The 24,378-nt window shown below is 49.8% G+C and overlaps 1 protein-coding gene across 1 annotated transcript in view; it reads left to right on the top strand.

The window, feature by feature from the left end:
• The first annotated feature begins 663 nt into the window (after positions 1-663).
• Positions 664-24,378, top strand: part of SAMD11 (sterile alpha motif domain containing 11) — a 125,612-nt gene continuing 101,897 nt past the window's right edge. Inside the window, exons 1-2 of the mRNA XM_075721583.1 lie at positions 664-1,471; positions 2,859-2,950. Coding sequence (XP_075577698.1) covers positions 664-1,471; positions 2,859-2,950 — 900 coding nt within the window. The remainder of the gene's footprint in view (positions 1,472-2,858; positions 2,951-24,378) is intronic.

The following is a 24,378-nucleotide window of genomic DNA, read 5'->3' on the forward strand; positions in this document are numbered from 1 at the left end:
GCCCCGCACCGCCGGGGCCCGCGGGGGGCTGGGGGGGCAGGGGCGTGGGCAGCGCGTGCCGGGCCGCGCCGCGAGCCTGGCGGGGATGGAAATGCCGGTCCCGGCGCGTGCACGTGCACCCCTCGATGTATGTAACGTAATAGCGTGGTTTGGTGGGGTTTGGGTTTTGGTTTTTTTTTTTTTTTAAAAAAAAAAAAATTTTTTTTTTTTGCGCAGGAGTGGAAATTAAATACCACCTTGGCAGCGATCGTAAAGCCTCCGGTGGGAGCGGGGCGCGTCCGCACTTTGCAGGTGAAGGTGGGCGGCCCCCGGGAAACTTCTCCGCCCGGGTGTCTGGAGCCCCGCGGGCAGAGCAGGGAGAGCCGGCACCGGCCGGGGGCTGCGTCCTCCCCGGGCGCCGGCGGAGGAGGGGAGGGGACGGCGGAGCGGCGGCGGGGGCGCAGCGTTTAATTTTAATTATTGCATATAAATAAATAAACCAGGTGTCAGTTTAAAGGAAGGAAGGGGGGGAGGGTGGAAGGGGGGCTGGGTGGGCGGCGGGGAACCCTCCAGCCTGGTGAGAAGGTGGGTCGATCTAGGGGAATCAATAAGCTTTTTTTTTTTTTTTTTTTTTTTTTTTTTTAAAACCAAAATAATGTCTACGGCAGCAGAGACCTCTCCGAGATGTCAGGTATTAGTCCGGAGGGGCAGATCTGCGAGCCACACAGCAGCTCCCGGGTCTACGGTACATTAGCCTCTCCGTGGGAGAGGGATCCCAGACAGCTCTGCTGGGGAGCCAGCCCAGGAGATTTGTTAGCGGGCTGCTCCGGGGGATACCAGCCACCTCCGGCACCCGAGCGCCAAAGGTGCTTGTGCTGCTGCTGCTGCTGCTGCTGCTGCTGCTGCTGGCGCATTTCATCCAAACTCCAGCCAGAGCGGGGGCAAGTTGAACCGGAGACATTAGAGCCACTGTGCTTTGGAGAGACGAGGGCGCACGGGGAGCGCGGCGGCACCATGCCTGCTATCAAGAAGGAGCGACTTGACAGGGAAGAGATGGCCCTGGCAGCCTTTAACCAGCCCATGGAAACCTTACCTGACTATCTCGCCCCTCTGGCCGCCGCTGCCATTCCGGTGGTAACCCCGCACCCTCCGGCTTACGACCAGATCTTTGCCCACCGCGCGTACCTGGGCTTCCACGAGACCCACCACCCCCACCCCCACCCCCCCCACCACCCCCACCACCTCCCCGAGGACCTGATGCTGGAGAGGTTTTCCTCCATCCCGGATTTCCAGCCCTTCTTTGACAACGGAGAGCCTTGCATCGAGGTGGAGTGCGGGGAGAACAAGGCGCTGCTCTACATCAATAAGTTGTGCCAGGGGAGCAAGGGACCCTCTATCCGGTACCGGGGAGAGTGGCTCACCCCCAACGAGTTCCAGTTTGTCAGCGGCAGGGAGACGGCCAAGGACTGGAAGCGCAGCATCAGGCACAAAGGTAAAGGCGCTGCTCGCTTGCGCCGGGGTCCCCAGGCTGCTCTGCTCTTCCTCAGCATCCTCCCTCTCGCCCCCGTGCTTTGGGAGCAGGCTCGGGGGGGGGGGGGGGCTGCCTCCGGGCGCTCGCCCGCGGGAGAGCTCCGGACCTGGGCTCCCGTGGCCGTGCCCCCCTCCCCTGCGCACCCCCCGCTCCCTCTCTACCGGACCCCCCTGGCCGAGCGCCCCGGTACCGGGCTCTGCGGGGAGCGGCGAAGTTTTCCGAGCGATTTGGGCACAGTTGCTTTGGGGGGGGGGGGGAGTCGGGGGTGGGGGGTGTCCTCGCTTCCGGAGCGAAGTTTCATTTCGCGCGGGCAGAGCTCTGAACACCGGGCAGATGGCGGGGGCAGCGCCCCACGCGTGTGTGTGCGTGGCGCGGGGGGGCCGGCGCCGTTCCGCGGCTCCGCTCCGCGGGGGGCGGCGGGGCGCGGAGCCGCCCGCCCGTGCGTGGCGGCGGGGAGCGGCGGCGGGCGAGGACAGGCACCGGCGGGGCGGCGGGCGGGGCGGAGGGGGTGTTCCCCTCGCAGCTGGGTGGCGTGGGACCTCCGCGGCGCCGGCGGCTGCTGACGGGAGCCTGCCCTGCCTCCCTCCCGCCCTCCCCGCCCGCCGCGCAGCCCGAGCCAGCGCCGCAGTCCCGGCCCCGGAGCTGCCGGGGCGGGCGGCAGGTGGGGAGCGGGGCGGGGGCGGCGGGGAGCCGGGGCGACGCGCCGGGAGGCGGGGGTGCCGGCCCGGGGGGGGGCTGAGGAGCCGTCGGGAGGTGGCTGGCACCTCGCCGCGTTTATTGACCGCCCGAGGAAAGGGGGAGTAACTTCGGGGGCCGCGCTAATTGGCGTCGCTGCGCTCGTCGCCTCGGGTCCTTTTGTCACCGGGCTCCCGGCTGCCTGCAGGGATCTCCGTTCCTCCGGGGTGAGTCAGGAGGACGGAGGTGGAGCGGCCGGAGGAGCGGGGGGCGGGGGGGCGCCGAGCGGGCTGCCCCGCTCCCGTGGCCGTGTCCCGGCGTGGGGTGGGCGGGGGGAGCCCCGGGGGGAGCGCGCAGCCTGCGCGGGTTGGCCGCGGCCGCGGCCTCGGCTCCCTGCGGGCGGGGGCGGCGGGGGGAGCCCGGGGGCGGCGGGGGGAGCCCGGGGGCGGCCGCGGAGCCCGGGGCCGCTCTCCACGCCGGTCTGCGGGGCGGGGAGTGCCACCAAGGGGCAGGCGGGGGGGTGCCGGTGGGCAGGCGAGGGGAGGGGTGTCTGTCTGGAAGGAGACGCGTGCTCCCCCCCCCCCCCCCGCCTTTCCCTAAATACTTTCCTTTTATAAAGGTGCTGATCCTTTTCCTTCTGTTCCCTCTTGTTTTTCTTCTCCTCTGCATCCAGGGAAAAGTTTGAAGACTCTTATGTCCAAAGGAATCTTACAGGTACATCCTCCAATCTGTGATTGCCCTGGGTGTCGAATTTCGTCTCCAGTGGTAAGATTATTGTTAAACTATGTGCTTTAGTTAAGACATCTCCCCTCTCCTCCCGCCTCCTTCCCTTAAAAAAAACATCCCTTTGCTTCTGTGATCATGAAACCGTGACCTCCGAGGGCTGGGAGCTGTCAGTCCCTCTTTGCCAGAGCGCTGCTTGCGCTGCGAGCGTACCTGCGGTCTAGTTGAGGGCTAGCAGAAGAGGAGTTTGCAAACAGAGCGGATGGGAAGAGCAGTGTTTGACCTAAAGGATGCAACGCTCAGTGTGCTTGTATGGTTTTCAGGGGGAGCTGTCTGTACGCAAACGGCAAATCGTTCAGTGGCCTCTTCCCTGTTCTCACCCCTTCGTTTTTGTGTATTGTGCAGAGGTGTAAAATGGCTAAATAAAGCAAAAGGGGATTATAATTGCACCCATGTGTTAGAGTCAGAACAGCCCTAGTTTACAAACCATTCATGAATTTTTTAGATAAACTGAAGCAGGAACAAGCTCATCTTAGAACGCTTACAACTTTTACAACATTCACATCGTAGATCATAGTTACTGTTTTTATAGATCTCTTCTTCCCAACTTTTGAGTTCCTTGCGTTTTCTGCTGCCTGCCTTTATCCTGAGACTTTCGAAATCTCTCTCTGACATCAACATTTTCATGAAAAAGATGTTGATGCTGTAAATAAAAAGCCACTGAAGTCGTAGTAAACGGAGGCATTGAAACCGGTTCATCATGTGTAAAAACCATAAAATACAGTAACATCTAAACGGGACGGCAAAGCTGTTGGTTTGTGGAACTAAAGTAGGTCTTGGTCTGGAAAAACCACCATGAGTTAAAACATGGTGAGTAGCACTGCGGAAGCAGCTGCAGCTGGAAATTTACGCACTTTTATCCACTGAACTCAACCATTTTTTCTTTCATTGTTTCTTTGAGATCGAATGGGCAATCTCTTTTCACATGCAGTAGTATCTTTACGATGCCGCGCAGCAGACGGAATTGCGCATTTAAATTATGTCTGCGTGGTATCTGCGTGCGTGCCTGCTTATGTATACAAATACCCACGTTCACGTGGGAAGGGGCTGAGAGCAGTGATCAGCAGTTACCTAAGCTGATGTGAAGACACCGTCTCTGTGATGCGAGCCTCTTGCCTCTGTTTTGTGTAGCAGCAGTCCATACCAAAGCAGTAACTGCCCGTCGAGCTTACCAGTACTAGTTACGTATTGTAGCACGCTGCGGTATTTTAAACCCAGCAAACCAGATAGACCAAAACCTGGCTTTTCTGACCGACTCATGTAGTTCCTCGTGAGTTTACGGGGCAAAGCGCGATGCGGTGTAATAAGCTTTCTCCAGTTTTGAGTTTTGCATCTGCTTTAGTTGCCAGTCGTGCGGATCAGAGGCCAGCAAGCAGCGAGCTGCGGACCAAAGCCATGTGCCACAGTTGCTGGTGGTGTTGAGAAGTTTCTGGCCAGAGGATGCTGTCTACTGGTCACTTTCTAGGTGCCAAGTTGCATTATGTGGTAGCCAGAATGACACATTGCACTTTCCTAGCAGCAGCATTCTTGATAGTTGCGCAGGGATACTGTGCATTTACAGACAGGAAGGCAGCTCCGCATTAAATGTCTTTTAAAATAGAACTGAATTTGAAGAGTTCAGATAGAGGAAAAGAGAGGTTGGTACAGTTTTGGGAAAGGAGAAATAAATCCTTCTGGACTTGTGTCCTACCGCTTCCCCAGCTGTCTAAATTAGTTAGAGGGGGGTTTGATGCCAGCATTTGCACAGCAAGGACAAACCCCAATGAGAGCATTTATCAGAACTCTGTTTCTTGGTGCTTGCTACATTTTCTGTGCTGTAATTAGATCATATACCTGACCAAACGACAGTTTCACATTTTGAACCTGAAATCTTTTGGTAGTGCCTTGTCACAGCTAGATGCACTACACACTCAAATGTTACGCGGGAAGGAGGATTAAAAATGGGGCGCAGTTTTACCTTTCCCCATTTGGTGGTCACCGGTTTGAGCACCACTGAGGTCAAAGGGCTGTTTCTCCTCAAGCGTAGAAATGCTTTGTATTTTATAGCGTAGGTAAGTAGAGAGTTGCAATGCCTGCGTCCCTGCGCGGACTGTGTTATCCCATGGGGGGCATGGGGACGGGGAGCCCATTCTGTCAGCAGCTGGTTCTGCCGATCCCAAATCAGGCCTTGGACAGCGGGAACAGGCCGGAAAAACTCGAGCGTTGCCTTTGCAACGGGGCAAGCCGGCCGCTCGTAGGCATCTGCATCTTCCCCCATCTGCCAGCTGCAGCAGAGGAGGAAGCGCTCCAAGGACCCGGCGCAGCGATTCCTTCGGGAAGGGTTACGTCCAATTTATCCAGCCCTGCCACCCCTGCCCCATCGCTCTGGGGGCGGCGGGGGCTGCCATCGGCAGCAGCGACTGTTCTGAGCCCCGGGCTGGTCCCTTTCGGGGCTGGGGCGCGGAGGGGTTGGTGTGGAAGGGAAATCGCATCGTGCACGGAGCCGGCTCGGAAAGCGCGGCCGGGGACCGGGCACCGAGCCCCCCGCGCCCCCCCCGCGCCCCCCCCGCGCCTGCCTCGCTCGGCGGCCCCGCCGGAAAACCGAGCCCGGCGGGCGGGACGGCCCCGCTTCCCAGCCCCCGGCCCACCCCGGCGAGCGCCGGGCAGCGGCCCCCGGCCCCCCCCACCCCGCCGGGGCTGGCGCCGCGCCCCGCCCCCCCCCCCCGCACCCCCCCCTCCCCCGGCCGCGGTGCCGGCAGCGCCGGGGAACAGCGGCGCCCGGCCCCCGCCGAGCCCGGCCCCGCCGCCCCCCGTCGCAGCTCGTTTGCTGCAGCTGCAGACAGCGGCCGGCGCCGGGGCCAGCTCCGCCACCGACCGCCGGTTTCCTGCGAGGCGGGGGGGGGGGAGCAGCCGCGTCGCGCCGGCCGCCCTGGCGCCTCCTCCCCCGGGCCGCGGCCGCCCCCGCGCCGGCAGCCATCAATCAGCGGCGGGCCGGGGGGGCCGGGGGGCCGCTGCGAGCGGGGGGTGTGCGGGGAGCACCCCGGGGAGCGCGGGAGGCTCCCCCCGGGGCCGCGCTGGGGGCTCCCCCCGGGGCCGCTGCGAGCGGGGGGGATGCGGGGAGCACCCCGGGGCCGTGCTGGGGGCTGGCGGGGCAGAGCCGCCCTCCCCGGGCCGGCTGCAGGCGGGGGGGCGGCGCCGGCACGGCACGGTGCGGCTCGGCACGGCACGGCCCGGTGCTGCACGGCACGGCACGGCACGGCCCGGTGCTGCACGGCACGGCACGGCTCGGCCCGGTGCTGCCTGCGCCTGCCCCGCTCCGCCGGGCCGGGGCACTGCGGGCACTGCGGGCACTGCGGGCACTGCGGGCACTGCGGGCTCGCCCACCGCCTGCCCTGCCGCAGCGTGGCTGCCCCCCCGGCCACCTCTCCCCTCCGCTTTGTAGCCGGGAACTTTCAGATCGGGGGGGGTGGGGGGGGATGGCCCAGGGCTCGGTCCCTTCAGTTTCTTTGGAAGCACGGGATGAAGTTGTCAGATGTGAACAGGGGGTCTCCCCCCATCCTCGTGCTTAGTCCTGGGCAGACACAGTTCGTCTCGTTTGGAGCCCTGGCTGGATTCCAGTCTATTCTGGCGAAACCTGCTCACTGCAGGGTTCCCGCTGTCCCCATCGAACTGCCCTCTGTGCTCCAAATACCGCTCACGCGTTCTCTCCATCTCCACTTCCAAACCCGCAGCCGGGACCGGTCTTGAAAGCGTGCTCGCTGGCAGTGGCCTTTCTAGCCAGCGGGAGGGGGGAAACCTGATGGTCTTGAGAACAGCACTAAAATCTTTATTGCTCAAACAAAATATCTTAGACTTGCAAAGTCCAGCATCGCATATCCGGTGTAGCAGAGGACAGGCGTTCCTGAAGATAGATATACTTTGATTGTTTCCCTTATCAGCCAGAGCGTGACCCTTACTGTGTTTTTCATGCTAGCCATGCTGCCTCTGGAAGTGTGTTAGGACTGGACATTGGCTGCTCCTCGTCGTCTTTCCCCATCTTTTCTTGGACAGGGTATCTGTTCGAAAGGTAGCCCATGTTGGAGTTCGAGGTTTGGGTCACAGGTAAAGAAGGAAAGGCGAGCTTTCAAAAAGCTATCGTGATATGGCCGTATTCAAACAAAACAAAAAGCATGATAGAATTTTTTTTTTTTAACCCCATCTCCTTCGTCACGTGTCAAGACACACGGTAATTCTGCATAACTTGGTCAGTGACAATGGTAATTAATTTGCTTACTGGGGCTGTGTTTTGCTCTTGATTTGATTTATATGTGATTCTTTTTATTTGCTGCTTTTTGCTTTTTGTCGTCATCGTCATTTGTTGTTTTCTTTTGATGCCCCTGAGGTTAAGGCATTAGTCCAAGACTTTGTCAACGATGGAAAAAGTAACTATCTGTTTACTTAAAAACCCAAATGCCAGTAATCAGCAAAATCTCTGTTATTTAGCCCTCAGATTTCTGAGCATTCCCCTGTTTCAGAGGTGCAGGGGTGGAAGGCAGCTCTGCATCTCCCCCAAAGCGCGGCTTTGTGCGGTGGGTGCTGTTGGGTTCTGGCTGCAGCGGTGGTCGCTGCCCTTCGCCAGCGCTGCCCTCCTGGCCACCGGGCTGCTCCGCGGTTTGCCTGGCAAGCCAGGAACGGGGCTGGACGGGGGAGAGACGGGGGAGAGACGGGAGATCCCTGGGCTGCTGAGCAGACCCCTGTGTCATGGGATCCCAGTTCAGAGGCTGGCCCAAAAAGGAGAGTCTCCCACCCTGGACATGAGTCTTTCAAGAGAACTTTCCTACGAGAAGAGGACTGCGCCTGCTGGGAAATTTAGTTGGCTGGCTGCAGAGGCAGGATTAAGTCTGAAATTTTACTTTTAACTGAACAGATCAGATTTAAGTTCCTTTCCGAGCTGCTGTGGACTTAAGGATCGGAGCTGGAGAATCTTGGGGTTTATGTGAAGGGGACTGTTTTCATAACTTTGCCTTTGTGTCTCTGGGGGCTGCCTTACGAGTGTGGAAAAAGCCCCTCTGTAAAGCAGACTTATAAACCTTTTTATCCCCCCAAGGTCTTTGGCACAGTCTGTTGATTTTTATTTGTGGTTTCATGCTGATTTGGATTGTTGCTTTTAATCCAGCACATTTTAGTTTAGGCTAGCATTTGTTGGAGTTTTTTGAGTTGGTTGGGGTTTTTTGTTCTGTTTTGGTTTTTAATGGACTTTGCTGAGGTGATTTTTAGAGTGTGCGTGTGTCACGCTGCAAACTTGTGAGTTAAACTTGAATGCTTAACAAAAGTTTATTCAAAATCTGTTAGACATCACCTTTATGGAGAAACTGGAGGTAAGGTATGTTGTGCTCTTAAATAGGGTGAGAGACTCACACGACCCGTCCAGTACTGGGGAGGGGTGCTGAGTTTGAGTCCCCAGCCTCAGCTTGCAAGGCTTTCTAATCCGAGGGCAGCGGGAACATGTATGTCTGCTCCTCTCCCAGGAGGGTCCCTAAAATCAGCTGCTCTTGGCTCATACAGCACTTCACAGGGGAAAACTGACAGCTTGAAATGGGAATCAGCGTGGCTATGAGAGGTGCTCCTAAATGTAGTCTGCACTGGAAGTTATTCCGAATGGTCCTCAGGCTCAGCTCGTGAAGAGGGCACGCTGCAATTGCATGATGTTGTCCGCTGTCAGCGATTTGGAAGATGGGTGTTCCACCAATGAGATGAGTAGTTGTTATTTTACGCAGCGGCAGAACAAACCCAGATCAATGGCACTAAGAGTGCCAGCACAATACTGAAGGATTTAATTTTGTGGATTATTAAATACCCTCTGGAAAGGAAAATATTAATTGGATTGCAGTCTCGTGAGTGAACAGCAGACATGTATAAGCAGCTATGGCTTAGGAAAATAGTTTTATCTTACAGTGGGTTTTAAGGAGTTCCAAGTGGGGGAGGTTTGCCATAGTGCAAGAGCTGTAGTGAAGATTTCTGCTGTTCCAGTGAGCAACGATGAGAAACTGAATGCAAAAGCTCTTGCGTGATGGAAGGATAGAGGAAGATCCATCTGTGCGTTCACTTTAGCATTTGCGAGGTGTTTCGGAATATCGGGCCGAGTTAACCCTCCCTGAAAGAGGGTGAAAGAATATTTATGCTGAGGTTGGTGTGTATGAGGGATTCTGCTCAGAGTGAGCAAGTTCCATAAAGGCTGCGGGGGGGCTTTCCTTGCCCCTCAGCCTTTTGCGTGGTGGTGATTCCCTGGAAGAGCCGAGCCGGAGTGTCACTTCTGGCACTGGGGTGTTAGGTTCTCTGGTAGGCTGAGTTGTAGCAAGGGGCCATTTCTGAGCCCTCAGCCCCTTTGGGAGCAGGTTTTACACACTGAGTCAGCAGATGCAGGACGGGCTTTGCAGCTCGCGCTGCTTGCCTGGTGAATTGTACTGTACTCCATTGGATCTAGAAAATCTACTGGTCTGAGGAAAAGGAATTTAAGCGTGGGAAGAAAGATGGATAAATAAATATAGAAGCAGGGAAAGCAACATCATCTTGTTAGCGTTGTGTCAAGGGCAGCGTAAAGGTGACACAGGATAAGTAATTTTGCTGTCAAAATTATTTAGAGATGTCATTAAACTGCTTAGGGCTGTCTCTACTGCTTCAGGGCACAGACACCTGGTTTTAATTTGCGGTGGTCTATGTCCAAACTTGCTGGCCTTATTCAAAGGGATCAGCGCTAATTTGGAGCCTGGTGGCAAATGCCTTTAGTGAACATGGGATCTAAATGGCAGAGGTGACTAAAGGATCAGATTTAACTCCCTCATAAACTTCTCATTTTTCTTTTCCTGAGGTTTAAAACTATCAACTAGTTCAAGTTTGCAGAGATGATGAACTTTTCACATTGCTTGTTCTGGTTCAGTTATGAGACAGGGAGAACGGAGAAGCAGTTTCCTATTGGCCCTGGACTTTGGAGAAGAGATTCACTCTGTTTTTAATGAAGTAATGCTTGGTCAGAATTTTATGCTTGCAAAGTCACTTTGTTTTTTCTATAGTATTTTTTCCTTTTGCTATCTTTTGTTTGGTTGGTTTTGTGGGTTTTTGTTTGGGTTGGGTTTTTTTTCCCTTCTGCATTGTCTTACTCTGTTTCTCTTATGCACAGCCTATTTCCTTTATCTGGAAAACGTCTTGCTACATGGCAGATTCTTGTTTGGCATCTATGCCCTCTTCTTGTATTGAAATACATCATCTTCACTTCTTCAACAGCTGAAGAACCACCATTCTCACCATTTCAGGGCTTTTTTTCTGTGAGGAGATGCTCACCTTCCTCATTTCTGGTCGATGTCAGTGAAAAACTCATTATAGGGCTCTGTGTCCCGAAGTTGTGTTTTCCAATTGAGGGCCATGAAAGACAACTCCCGAAGAGTTATTTATTGTTGCAGGAATCATGTGCAGTTTTGTAAATAAAACTGAGAACATCTTTAGCACCTCTGGTTTACTCTCGTACCGCTCTTGTGCGAGGGTAAATCTGTATGTACCACCTTCACTGTTGGAGCAATGCATTTCCTTTCTTTTAGTTTTTTGTCTCTGTTATTTGAACAAACCCAGTGAGAACAGAGAGAAAATTACACATTCCCCTGGGTCATAAATACAATCTGATACGGGATTTTTCTTGTAACGTGTCTGAGGATGAGGAGGGATGGATGGTGGGAATTCCCAAGCATGGAAAGAAAGGTTCTTGCTCATTTGTTTTACCTCTGGTCAAAGTGGAACTTTTAGCTTTTACTGATTTCACTTTATTTTGCACATGCAAACAAAGCCGCAGAATCTGGGAATACCATCAAGCCCAAATTTGCCCTGTTCTTTGATTACCTGTACGAAAATATTCCTGCGTATCAAATCCCTCATTTTAAGATGTCAAGTTAGCTTCAGTCGGTATGCAAAGCGTACATTTTACATTTTCAGCTAGGAACAAGCCTTGCCAACAAGCCGGGTCACTGGAGGCCGTCTCACCTTGGTGTAACGCGTACAGACATCAGCGAGGGCTGTTGTCCCCGTGGCTGCTGACCTGTGACACGAGGCTGGGGCTCATCAAACAGCTTTGCTTTTTTCAGTGGGGTGCTTGCCAGGAAAAACGGTGGTGTTCGTCTGCATGTGTGCTGCTGCAGCAGCTTTTGCCGGGAGAGATGTCCGAAGTATTTGGCTAAAGTTGCTGTGTTTACCAGCACACGTCCAGAGCTCAGCTCTTTGGAAGTGATGCAGGGGCAGTGCCGCGGAGCGAGAGGCCACCTTGTGCCTCAGTGCAAACTGAAGGCACCTGTCTGTGAGCGAGTTCTGCACTGATGCCCGCTCATATAAAAAACCCTGAGCCTTGATGTGGCCTTTTGTTTTATCACGTTGTAAAAATGGAAAAAAAAATGACTTCATAGTAAGGTTTAATCAACATTTCTAAGAATAACAGCATCTTCTGTCTTAAGATGTAAGATGATGGGCAATACTCCTTATTTCTTGCGTTGTGCTGTTCAGTTAGGAAGGTAGAACTTTCTTGAATGGTTTCCAGATAATTAAGAAGCAGGACAACTTGAGAGCTTTTGGTGATAGAAGAGACACTCAACAGCCTTTTGGTCTAGAAATTGCATCTGCTAAAATATTTCTAATGATGACGCTGCAACAAAGTTGTGTGTGTGTTTGTAGTTGATTCCCCGTTCAGTGCTGGGAGGTATGATTGTTTCGGGTAATTATAAAAGCGTCTCTGGGATTTTGAACAGTCTCCGTTACCTTGGGCCTCTTAATCACCACAGTTCCTTAGTATAAAACTTTTCTCTTTCTTTTGAAAGCAAGCAGACCACTTTACCAGACTCGTTTGCTGTCTATGAGTGTCTTACCCCTAGGAGCTTGTATTTATCACCGAGTCTCTGGGGCCTTGCTAATTCAGAGTTATGAGTAGATTCCACTCCAATGGTAGCTGCTGTTCTGCCTATCTCTGCCCATCAAATTGCAAAAAGTCCCTTGTAACCCCATCCTTTCTTTTTATCTGGAGATGAATGCGATAGGTGGTACTCAGCTCTGTTGAAGCTGCTTTTGCTGTGTTGCTAGGGTAACCGGAGATAGCCCCTGAAGACAGGAAAGGGCAAGCATTCCTTTCTGCCACAGTCTGGAGCATCAGTGATTGAACGAGATTAGATAGAATTAGATAATCCTGAAATTCACAGTGATTTGACGCCAGACCTTTATTAAATAAGTAAAAGTACCAGCCCTTATAGTAAAAATGAATTCTTTTAGATCAATAACTTTTCCCACCATTCGTCACAGCTGTGATTCTTGAGATCTCTTTTTCTGTGACATGGGGTGAACCACACAAACATATCTTTTTTTATTTCTTTTTTTTTTCCCCCCAGAGGGGACGGTGATATCAATTCCTCTTTTATTTCCCCCTTGTGATTCACCCACTTAACTGTAAAGTACACTTACAAAGGAAGGCACTACAAGGTTCTTCAGTGATGGTTCAATGAACTAGCGTTTACAATAGTAGTGTTACTTAAAAATTGTACACCATTAGTCTTAAGTATTACAGTGGTTTAGGGGCAGTTAAAAAAAAAAAAAAAGTTGTATCTTGTGAATGGCTGGGTAGTTTTTGTTGTTCCTTGTGTGTTCAGTGCCTAAAACTGTTGGGACCTCATCCATACCTGGCATGTTCCTGCTTAGCTACGATAGAATTGATAACATTATATTCTGATCTAAAGTAAATGTGGGTTAAAATGAGCATGGCAGTGTGAATGCAGGATTGCACTTTGATCACAGTCGGTCTAGATTTACATCAGTTTAACTCTGTTGACTTCTTTTTCATCTCTAGACTGGCATGGCTTGTGTCAAAATTTAGTGTGCATCAGAGGACACCTAGCAGAGCATGAAAAATTTGGTGTGTTCTGGCCCTCAAGCAGTTTTGTTTCTTATCAAGCTAAATAGGCTCTTTCGGAGCAGACGGCTGATGTATTTATTTTTTTGGTGGTGGTGCTGTCCTTCAGGTGCAGCTCCAAACCCCACTGCTGAGGTTTTTGCAGGCACAGTGGACAGTATGTGTCTCCAAGTAGTCAAGACGCATGCCATCCAGAACGAGAAGGGCAGCCTGCATACTCCTTATAAAGATGCTTTTAATTCTGAATAAAAATATAATACATTTGGTCTGGGTTTTTTTAATCCCAAAATTAACAATGTGATTCCTTAAAACATTTTTGGCTTGAAATTCACGAGCTGGTAATTCAGGGCTGGAAGCCTATGGATCTGCACTTGTTTGCATCAGCAGTGTGGATCTGGTTTTTTGAAGTCTCACCTTGCTGTGATGGGTTTCTCAGAAATAAGTTCAGTAGAAGTAATTCTGTGAGGCTGGTGAGCATTTCACTCCCCTGGTTTGTGCAGAGGGCAAAAATCATCCTTGCTTTGGGAGGATTTAGTTCTTCCATTGATGTCTCTGCTATTGTCTTTAAACCACTATAGAATCTAAAAAAAAGTATGGTTAAAGGATATTTGAAATTATATGCTCTACAAGTTACTGTGCTTTTCCTTCAGCAGTGTGATGCTGAAAACCTTATGTCTTGAGAGTAATTTTGTTGTTGTGGTGGAACTCCTAGCACCCTGGACTGCTTATCACACCAAGATCTAGAAACAAGAGCAAAAACTATTCCCCCCCCCCCCCCCCCCCCCCCCATATTGCAGGGGAATACATGCAGCAAAGTAAGAGAGAGGGAAGGACAGAGAAGTCTGAAAAACGTTTCTGTGCAAGTACTATATCTTCAGACAAAACTCTATCTTGATCTGTACCGTGTATTATAATTCCACCCTCACTAACAGGGTAACGGGCCACATTGATGGTAGAATATTTTTGCTTGGTGCATAAGGATACAGGCAGTCTGAATTCTCACCCCTGCCTCTATCCGGGGTTCAAGTGCATTGAAAAGAGGAGTTGAGTGATGAAGTGTCAAATCCCACTAGGAGGCGAAGCCGGGACTACTCCAAAATACAGAAAAAGCTGGGATACGGACCTTTACCCCACAACAGAAGCAAGACGATTCCAACTTGTGATCACGTTTCTCACCTGTCCTGCTGTTCGCTGGCTGTGGCTGCTTTGGGAAACAAGGTCCTAAGTATACCTAGAGCGGGTAAAGCAGAGGAGCTGTCGCTGTGTCATATCCAGCGTAGCTACTGGAAGAGCAGGAAATACTGTGTGAAAGGAAGTGACCCAGGTGTTCAGGTTTGTTGCAGGTGGCAGCTTCAGCTGGGATAATCGTGCTCTGCTGCCTAGAGATCTGCCCCACATGAACCCTGTCGAGCTTTGGGGGCATCCAAGGCATAAGCCAGGGAAGAATGTGGCTTCGTAGCTTTAGTAGTGGTATAGTAAAGACGACACATGGGTTCAATACATAGTAAAGTCTAGGTATCAGTTGCTTCAGTGATTTCCCATGTTTGGAGACCAGCCTCCACCTGGGGAGGTCTCTCGGCGCGGACAAGGAAAATCAATTGGAAACATACACAGTGCAGAATTCTTTGTGGTGAGGATTGCACTCCAGCTTTAAGTTGTGGCGTTGGGGATCATATTAGATGGCTGCTAACCATGCGCTTCAGCGGCAAAGCACAGGGAATTTGGAGAGAAAGATTTTTGCTTTGGCTGGTTGCTATTTATTACCACTGAATATACCGCCCTATATAATAAACATCAGATTTTGAGATGTCTGTTGGCAGCAGTCCTACTGCTTGTTCCTATGGACAGAGAGGCATCTAAAGCCAAAACATAACTATGCAAATTCAGTGTTTCATTAAGAAAACCTGATTTGTAACTTCAGAATCAAACCCATAGCCTGCACCTCAGGATAATGGTGCTGCGTATGCTGGCTCTGTTCACTTGTGGAGTAGAGTAGTGAATGCTGTGGGCTGGCAGTCAGGTGCCTGGGCCTCTGCCCTTTGTCCTGCTGAGGATAACCCGCATTGTTTTCTCCAACCTTTGTTTTCAAATGCAGCTTCTTACTTGGGATGTTTAACTTGGCTTACCCAGAAACATACTTTCTCAGGGCCCGCGTGCCTTTTATTCCCTTTCACATCAAGAATCTGTGCGGTGTTTGGTACCCTTGCATGGCCTTTGGAAACGTAGGCACTAACCTTCCCATGATTCAGCTTCCCCATATACAAGCTGGGGAGAGCACCTCTGGTATTGCATATGGAAATTGAAATATTTAGATTTATGGGTTAAAAGGGCAAGAGACCACTGTTACCATCAAGCCTGAGTTCTTGCACTATAATAAGCAATAGGACTTCCCCAAACTAGTTCCTGTTTATGGTGGCTTGTCTTTGTACTTTTCTTTTTAAGGAAAGCATTCAATCTTGATTAGATGATCTGGTCCTGTCCTGCATTGATCCTAGTTAAACTGTTTCAGTGGGTAACTACTCTCACTTTTTAGGAAAAGATGATGATATTGCTAATTTGAATTTGTTCAGTGTCACATTCCGGCCACTTGGTCTCCTTACAGCTTTGTATGTCACTCTTTGGGACTCCCTTTTTGTAGCCATAGACCACCATCAAGAAACCTTTTAGCCTTCTCCTTGGTGAGTTAGAGTGAGGTCCTTCAGTCTCTCCACGTAATGAGGCAATCCCAAATCTTTAATCATCTGCATGACTCTTCTGCAAAACCCCGACACTATATATCAGCATCCGTCTTGAACTGTTGGCACTGTATTCAAGTAATGTCAAGCATATATATGTACACGCGCTGTAATCTTCCTGCTCTGATTACTACTTTGGCATTTATGTCCATGTTATTGATATGGCTAGGGCATTGCCCGTGATAAACCTCTTCACCTGATTCCCACCCTGACCCTTGCACCCTTTTCAGAGTCACTTTTTCCTGGGATAATATTCCCTGCTTTTAAAATGCCGACTTCACCCACTAGCCCACACCATTTTGTGTCTACGACCCTGGGATTTCGTTACTTGCCGTTAACTCACACATTCTCTGTGTTAACCATCAGCGATGACTCTTTGTTTTCTTCCAGGTCATCGATAAAAATATTAGGGAGAATTGGTTTCATGCTTATATTCTGAGGTCTTTTAATCACCTTCTAATCCATTTAATTTGTGCCATGTTGACTTGTAATGCTCTAATTTCTCATTCCAAAATTGTGTGGTGTAAGATCAAATAACTTGCAGGAATCTAAGCACATTACACTAGCACTATTGTCTCAGCAAAAAAAGATATAGTAGTTTAACATCTTTTCCATTAACAAGCTTTAATTTGCATAAATTATATCACCCTCCTTTAATTTATTATTACTTGTCTGGTTTCCTCTATTTCATTATTTCTCCTGGGGGTTATAAAATTACTTGGATTATTCTGCTTATGCTTATGCTTTTTAAAATACAGGCACAGTGCTATGTTTTCCCATTTACCTTGCATTTCCTCATTGTTCTGAGGCTCATTAAAAAGCTGAGTAAAGTGTCTAAAGAACTTCTCTGGCTAACTACTCTGAAACTCTTTGAGAGCAAGATATCTAAATCTGCTGATTTAAAACTGTATCACTTTAGAAGTTTCTGTTTGGAAACCTCCTAATTCACTGCTGGAATGAAAAGTGTTTCATTTTCATACCATGTTAGAGGTAGCTTTTTCTGCTGGTGCAGAAGTGAAATACTTACTGAACATTCTTATGTTTTCAGCATTTCTGACAGTTCTACCATTCCCATCTAGTAATGGACTGAAACCATTATTACCTCCTGTCCTTAGTAAGCCAGTGCTTACAAACCAGTTTGGAGTTCTCCAATGAATGAAGACATTATTAAGATTACATGTGCAATTATTTAAGATTAAGATCTTTATAATGGGTGGGGAAGGACAGGCCTTCACCACTACAAAGGCCCTTTACCGCATATAACACCGATGAAATGTCCAACTGTCTTAAAGTCTGTTACTCCTTAGTATTTGTTTTATGTTTCCAGTGGGATTTCTGCCTTTTTACCTCCTGTTGTTCAGTGTTGGTTTAATCGGAAACCTGGCGTGTGGATCAGCTGGTGGAGCATTAGGCCTCTGTGAAGAGAGCGATGCTTTCTCTTCATCTTCTCGATGTGGTATATGCTGCTTGCCAGACGGAGTGTTTACAGCTTGCGGGTTTGGGTAATGAATAGATGCGTTGGGCTTCAAAAAAAATGACCTCTGTGGCTTTCTCATGAAAGCCAAGCCTTTTTCCCCCACCTAGATGCTATTCTCGGTTATGCTCCTTGTCTGGCTGCTTTTATTTTCTCCCGATCTTTCAGTCAGGTCTTCCTGTCTGGCCGCCAGATTACGAAGCAAGGTGGTATTTGAATTATCTAAAGAAGTGATCACGGTGTGTTCTGTCAAAGCTTGCAACTCCTTAAACAATCAAATGTACCTTCCTTCGATGTTTGCTTTAAATGATCTTGGAAAGGTGTCAGTACCGGGTTATATGTGCAAGAGAAGAGGAGGAGATGTGACACATCTGGAACTCTCAACTTCACTGCTTACTAGATTAACCGTTAGGAAGCAGCGTGTCGTCCACCTCCCTCTTCTCAAGACTTTTATTCATCTGTACAGAGAAACATCCCCAACGTTGGCTTGCGCTAAGATGCTGTGCTGTTAGCCTTGGCTGGCATGAAACATCTTGATATCCTGTGAGCTGTGAAACTTGACATATGCTAAGGCAGTAACAGGAAGAGACTCTTCCCTCAAAGCTTCCCTGGAATGTTCTGACAGTATTTAATCTGTCGGGGTCTGCTATGTCATTCAGACTGATCCCAGTAGGCCAACGAGTTAGAATCAATAACATCCTTGATCAGCAAATAATTGTACCTTGATCAGAGAATCCTGGTAATTAGAGCTGAAGAAGATGTGTGACATCACTCAGTCTGCTCCACAGAGTACTCGGGAACATGCTGGCATTTATGTGTGTGTTTCTTGGGGCTTTTTTGGCTGCTCTTGTAATACAATGTTAGCTAGGCTGCACTTTTGAAGGAGGGCTGCATTATTATTGCCAGAAAGCGACCAATATTAGGTGCTGCATTATTTTCCCTCGATATAAAAACCCCTGTTTTAAAAGTGGAGGAGACGAGGGAGAAGTGGGGCGTGAGGCGAGGAAATGACCCCTTGTAATCCGCCAGGAAGAGAGCTGGAAATGGAGTTCAGCCCCTGTGTCACAGTCCCTGAGGCTCCCTTCCCTTTTGGTTTGGTTTGGTTTGTCCTCCGAGCTCTCTTGTGTCAGCCCCCAAAGCACCTCCGCTGCTTGCCTGAGCAGAAGGCGTTACTCTTGGGGAGCGGAAGGGATGCTTAGTCTCCACGGCTCACTTCATCTTTACCTGTCAGCTAAGACTAACCAAAAAGAGAGGCCCTGCTGTGGCGGGACTTTGGTGTGATTGCCGGGCTGGTCAAAAGGACCTGAATGAAGATCGACCCACCGTAACAGGCAGGCTGCTGGACACCCACTTGGCAGTCACCCTGACAGTGTCACCAGGCTGGGTTTGGCTGTAGGTACTGAGGTAGATATAAGTGGCTTCCCCTTTTCTTCTTTCACTGACGCCCTCATCTTTCCTGGAGTTTGGAATTTGCTAAGTGGGACAACTTGTTTATTTGCAATGAAATCGCAACCATGGGATTTAGCTGAGCGGCACTTGGTGCGGAGCTCAATGGGAAGGAGAAGGTGGCGGAGGAAGATACTTTCTTTTATATAGCTCTTTCGTGGTAGTTGAGAGCATTTTTGTTCTGTGGTGTAATAGGGCGGCTTCGGACTGGCTGAAGGCTTAAATGGTTTGTAAGTGAATGTGTGGGAAATGGGCTGGAGCGTGCTGTGCTGGGGTGAAGGCTGCCCGGAAGAGTTAGTCATCAAAATGCAAAGCACACATGTGCAGTGTGTTACGTACCAGTCAAGTCAGGTGTGGAGAGAAGGATCTGTAGATGTCACATGCAGAAAGCCAGCAATAGTTGCTCATTATAGATCTTTGAAAATGAGGAAATAAAGCTAGGTTTTCAGTTTTTGTGAATGTCTATGTGAACCCATCAAACACGAACATGGCTGCTTGCCTACAAACAGATTAGTTTTTTATTGCTTTTGCCACCTCTGTGATGCTGTAAGGCCCAGCTGTACTATATATAGCACGATAAATCTGGTTTATATCAATGTGAACTTTGATATATTTTATTAATATCACACTCATGATTTGAATATTTAAATATGCGTGGCACATACAAAACTGTTATTTAGCTTATGCTTATTTTATTTAATTATTTTAGATTTATAGAACACCTGTCATCGGCTCCTAAGTGCCAAACAGTTAATTAAAAATACAGACTGAAATTCAAAACTGCCTTTCTGGCCCATCTAGATTATCCCTCTCTTTTGAACTCATCACTCCCTCCTTTTCCTAACCAGGTCTCTTCCAGCACCATAAACCTGTTCAGTCTAATTCCAGGCTGAAGCATGGGGAGGACAGGGAGCTGAGCCTTATGGTAAAGTGCTTGCAGGTACATGAACTGCAAGTTCACGTTACAGGAGGAGAGCTTTGAGGATCCTTAACGTGGATTGCAGTCTTGCTGTCATAGGTGCTATACAAACAGCATCACTGAATTACACAGCCCCTACCCTGGAGATTCTGCAAACCAGGTTTATGCCTAGACACTAAAGGGAGTGCAGTGCAGACCCTCAGGGATGAGGCACTCTGGGCAGCTTGTTCTCACTCTCAGCTATTTTTGGCACTGATTCTAGAGATTTCGGTAGCATTTGGCTTTACACGCTGTTGTGGTTGCCAGGGCTGCAGGATTAGACCCTTCGAGGAGTGGTGATTTGTGAGTGTCACAAGTTGCCACTAAAAAAGTCACTGGTGGGTTGAGGAAGGAACTGTGGCTAGTGAAACTCTTTGGCGTAGCAGCAAGAGCAAAGGACCTCAGTTGCGTGGAGGAGGGCACCCAGTCCTAACTGGCTCTGTGACCTTGGGCAAATAAATGGCTTATCTGTCCTGTGTGCTAGTCATTCCAGGTGGAAAACTGGGTGAGAAAAAAACCTCGAGACCCTCAGCTGGAACCATGTGATGCCTCTAAGTGAAGCCTTCCTGGGTTAGCAGAGTGCAGACAATCGTACCAAAGTTTGTCTGGGAAGAAGAAAGAGGGGGAAAGGTGAGGGGTCAGGCAGCCTAGGCAAAGCATCTAGACCTGGAGGAAATGGAGTGGAGCTTCAGCAACTCATGTGGCCCAAAACCTTTGCTTACAGAGTTCTCCCTCTTTGTGAGCTGCTGTAGTGGCGCTTCTTACAGGAAGCCCTAAAGAGACCTTTCCTCCTTCTTGCTGCGTACTAAAAGAGGTAAAGGGGAGGGTGTGGGAGTTAATGCTACGTTGACTCCCACCGGGATACCCACGAGGTTTGGAAGGGAATGTGCATTGGCATGTCTCGGCTTTCCCCGGTCTCAGCCTTGCTGTAGGCAAAGAGCTGTTAGGAGACAGTCTGAGAATCTGCTGGGGACTTTGAAGGCAGGGGTAGCTTGATAGAGGGTATGTGTTGGCTCCTGGTTTCTCCTGCCCTGTCCGCCCAGCCTGTCCCCTCCGCCCCCCAGACCATGGTTATTAGTAGAATTATAGAAACAGCATTATATTGGTTATTATTCTTGGCACATCTGTCCCACATACCCCATCGGAATTTGCAGCCCTTTTCAAAGTTTTGCATATGCAAAAAGTCAAGTTCTTATAGGTGGAAGCCAAAAGGCACAGTGAGAGCATTTACCCAACTTGGATGAAGCACTCTTGACCAAAGTAGCCTGAAATGTATTTGAGATAATTCTCTTTCCCTTGTTACTGCTGGATTACCTCTTAATAGGCTGCAGAGAGCTGCTGCTGCAGAGTGCAGTGTGGGCTCCCTTCCTGTTGACTAAAGGTCAAGTGTAGCCCCTTTCTGTTGCATGTGACATGGCTGTTCTGAGTAATTAGTTTAAGAAATACATATGTATCTCTTTGTGATACCAGAAATGCTGACTAAAATCCAGCAGGAAATAACAAAGCAGTTGCAAACGTGCTTCAGAAGAAATTGTTTCACTGTATGAAATATCCACTGTTGCATCTGCAATAAAATTAGCAAGAAGGGAAGATGCCAGGGAAATATGAGGTTAAGAAGCTGTCAAGTATTTTTACAAGTGTTGTCTTTATTTAAACAACAGACATCTTGGAGTCAGGTTTGTTGCTTTGTTCTGTTTATACAGCACCTAGCACCATGGAGTTATGTTTGGGGACTCCTAGCTGTTGTTGCAGCCAAAGAATACATAATAATGATCGAGACAGGAGTATGTGCTGCAGCAATAAAGATAGCTCAGTGCGCTCTCCCTCTCTGTATATTGGTGACTGCAGTGATAAGGATGATGTGTACCTGTGTAAAGGGGCTGAAAAAAGCCCATGTCTGGCAACACTGAAGAAAGAAAACAGTAAATGAGCTAGTGGGCAAGAGAGGTGGGATACGATTTATAGAAGACCGGGAGACATCTTCTGAAAACTAATGAGGCAATTGAGTTTTAGCTGGAATTAGGTAGAGAGCATTCTGTGTTTGACTGGACAAGATCAGCTGGAGATGAGCCAGAAGACACAGAGTTTAGTGCAGGTCCTGGAGAATCCAAGGATGTGTAACAAACGGGAGGAGCTATCTTCTACATCCTTGTCGCGCTTCCCTGCCACCTGTACACCATTTTCCCTGCAAATGCAAGGACAGCAGCCCATTGGACAGGACAGAGCAAGAAGTAGTAAGCTGTGCTCCAGCGGCAGATTGGCAGGTGAGGGAAGATAGGAATAAAAACTAGCTGGTGACTCTGAGGAGGAGATAAGAGGTGAGAGGCAACAGCTCAGGAGCTCATGCTGCATGTTCCTGATTTAAAAAGCACATTCACTGTTTGCCTAGTTGTTCCAAGGTAAGAAGGGCAGCAAGAGTGGCGCCAGCACAACGGATCTGCCTGGAAATAAGGCGCTCTTGTGTGGTACCCCTGCTCCAGGGGAGGTGGAGCTCTTCTAATCTCCTTTCCCTTATCCCTCTTCCAGCTGACCTCCTGGGCTCAGTAAATAACATCTCAGGAGGCTGCAGGAATCGGTGAGCAATGAGTGGCCTCCCGAGGGGTCGGAATTTCTTTCCAGCTAAATTCCACCTTTACAGTCTTTGCTAAAGACTCCACAATTATTATTCATTTAACTTGTATTTTTAAACTGTGTATCCATGAGAATTTGGGTTTGTGCTGGGTTTTGGTTTTGTTTTATTTTTGCCTGCGCAGAGGCTACATTGTGGAGTTCCAGTGATGTTGTGCTGTGCTTTGACATTTGTATTCTGCGTTTGTTTTGAGCTGGAGTGAGGGAAATCCAGAGAGATAGTTTAAATCCATCTGAAAGAGACTGCACTCCCCTCCTTACGCAGGGGCTTTCCCTGGCAAGACTCGTGGTGAGCTGTGTTTGCGTTAGGGATCCCCGTACCAGTACCATCCCAGCACAGTAGATAGACTGCACCTGGGCCCTGGATCCCGGCTCATTTTCTCTTCCCTTCATCTCTGTCCCCCTCGTTTCTCTCCCTTTCCTTGGCGAGTGTTGCTGTTTGCTGTCTTCTTCACCGGCTGCTTGTAGCGGGGTGCGGTTAGGAAAGGGTTGTGTGGAAACTCCTGCAGTGAGCCCCAACCCTTCCACCCCCACGCGCTACCCTGGGAGAGACCCAGACGGGCAAGGTGACTCATGTAAGGCTGCCTGAATCCTGGGGCTGCTTGTGGGGAAATGAAAGGCCCTCAGGCAAGGCAGCCAGGCAGCTGGGGGTGGTGGCTGCCGCTTGGTTTGCTTCTCTTTTTACACAGCTGAAAGCGCAGGGACCTTGTAGGGTGCAGGGGAAATGGTTTTCAGGTGGCTTTAGGAATTGGTGGGAGAGGGGCACTGAGGGGAGAGAAGGGGGGAGCACGAATGAATGCTTGACACTTCCCTGCCTTCTGTAGTGAGTACAGCAGGGCCAGCTAATGCCATTGTGCACCGTGTCATGCCATTGCGGGACAACTTCGGTACCACTGCAGGTACCACGTGGAGCTGGCATGTAATGACATCCAAGGTCCCTGACCTTGCTGCATCCTTCCTGGTCTGTTCCGGTGGTGAGAACACAGGAGCAGCAGCAGCAGCAGAGGCTGTTTCAGATCTGGAGGTTAGCCACTGCCCCAGCTGTTGCTTAGCGCTCTCTTCTGAGCTCAGCTTCGAAGTCGCTATTGCAGCCTAGACCACTGTTCTTCATCCTTTGATCTGTTGATCCTAGCTGGTGCACGGACTCCAAGAGTCTCTGCGAAATAATCAGGGAAAGCAAGCCTGTTATCAAGAAATTTAAGTTCAGTCTGCAAGGGCCCAGTCCTTCACTGAAAATATTTAAGATTCAGCAAATTGGAAGCAATTGAAAACCAGTAGCTAAACTTTCCAGGTTTTTTGCATTACCTAAGCTACTCTCTGGGGCAAGGTCCACACAGGCAGAAGACCTGGAGCAAGATACAGTCTGTATCTTTGTCTTGTTCTTCAGACTAGAATAGAATTGACCCTATCGGCCTCTGGAGGTGGTGATCATGGAGAGCGAAAGTCAGGTCTGTTTTCAGGATTTAAATGGCTCTAAACTTGGGTGGGGATAAGACAGGGAGAAGAGAATGCCCTCATTTCTTACCCCCTCCCTGGGAAATGGGGAGAAGGTACTGGCTTTTAACTGCTCCCTTCGCATGCCTTCTGGACTTACGGGAACAGAGGCGTGCCTGTAGAAATGTGTGAAGACATGTGCATGCTAATGGCACCTAAATATAGCAGCTGCTCCATGCTCCTGTTAACCTGTCAAATGACTACTCACTCTCCTAGGCTTTGTCAAATCGTAGGTATTACTCGCCTCCGTAACTAATTCCCTATGGAGGGCCCCTAAAGAGGTTTAGAAAACAAGTCCTCTGTCGCTCTGGGGCGCAAAGCATTATGTCTTTTTTCTGAATTTGGCTAATGAGAGGCGAAACTGCTGTAGATAGACTTACCCTTGAAGTGCAGATGGGGAGTCCTCAGGCAGGTTTTCCCCATAGCAGCCTGGCGCCCTTCTGAGGAGGCGTATGCACCAGTTCTTGCACTGCTTAGAAACTGTATGCCTGGGTGTCTGCAGGAAAGACCAAAGCTGTTAATTGGAACTGGTGATTTCTGCAGGAGGAAGATGTGGTGGAAACATGCCTAGGGTGGGATTTCACTTTCACTTTCACGGACTTCTCCAATGCAGATGCTTGCTGGGTAACACAGAGCAGCTTAACAGTGCACAAGAGGATCATGCGACCGCAGAGAAGTCTGTGTCTTCTTGGAACTGCAGGGGGGGAATTAGGATTGGCAGAGTGTAATTGGTAAAGCTTGTATTTGGCTGGGATTTTTATTTTGAGAGGCCCAGAAAATCACCAA

This window comes from Pelecanus crispus, chromosome 15 (genome assembly GCF_030463565.1).
Source record: "Pelecanus crispus isolate bPelCri1 chromosome 15, bPelCri1.pri, whole genome shotgun sequence".
Lineage (NCBI taxonomy): Eukaryota > Metazoa > Chordata > Aves > Pelecaniformes > Pelecanidae > Pelecanus > Pelecanus crispus.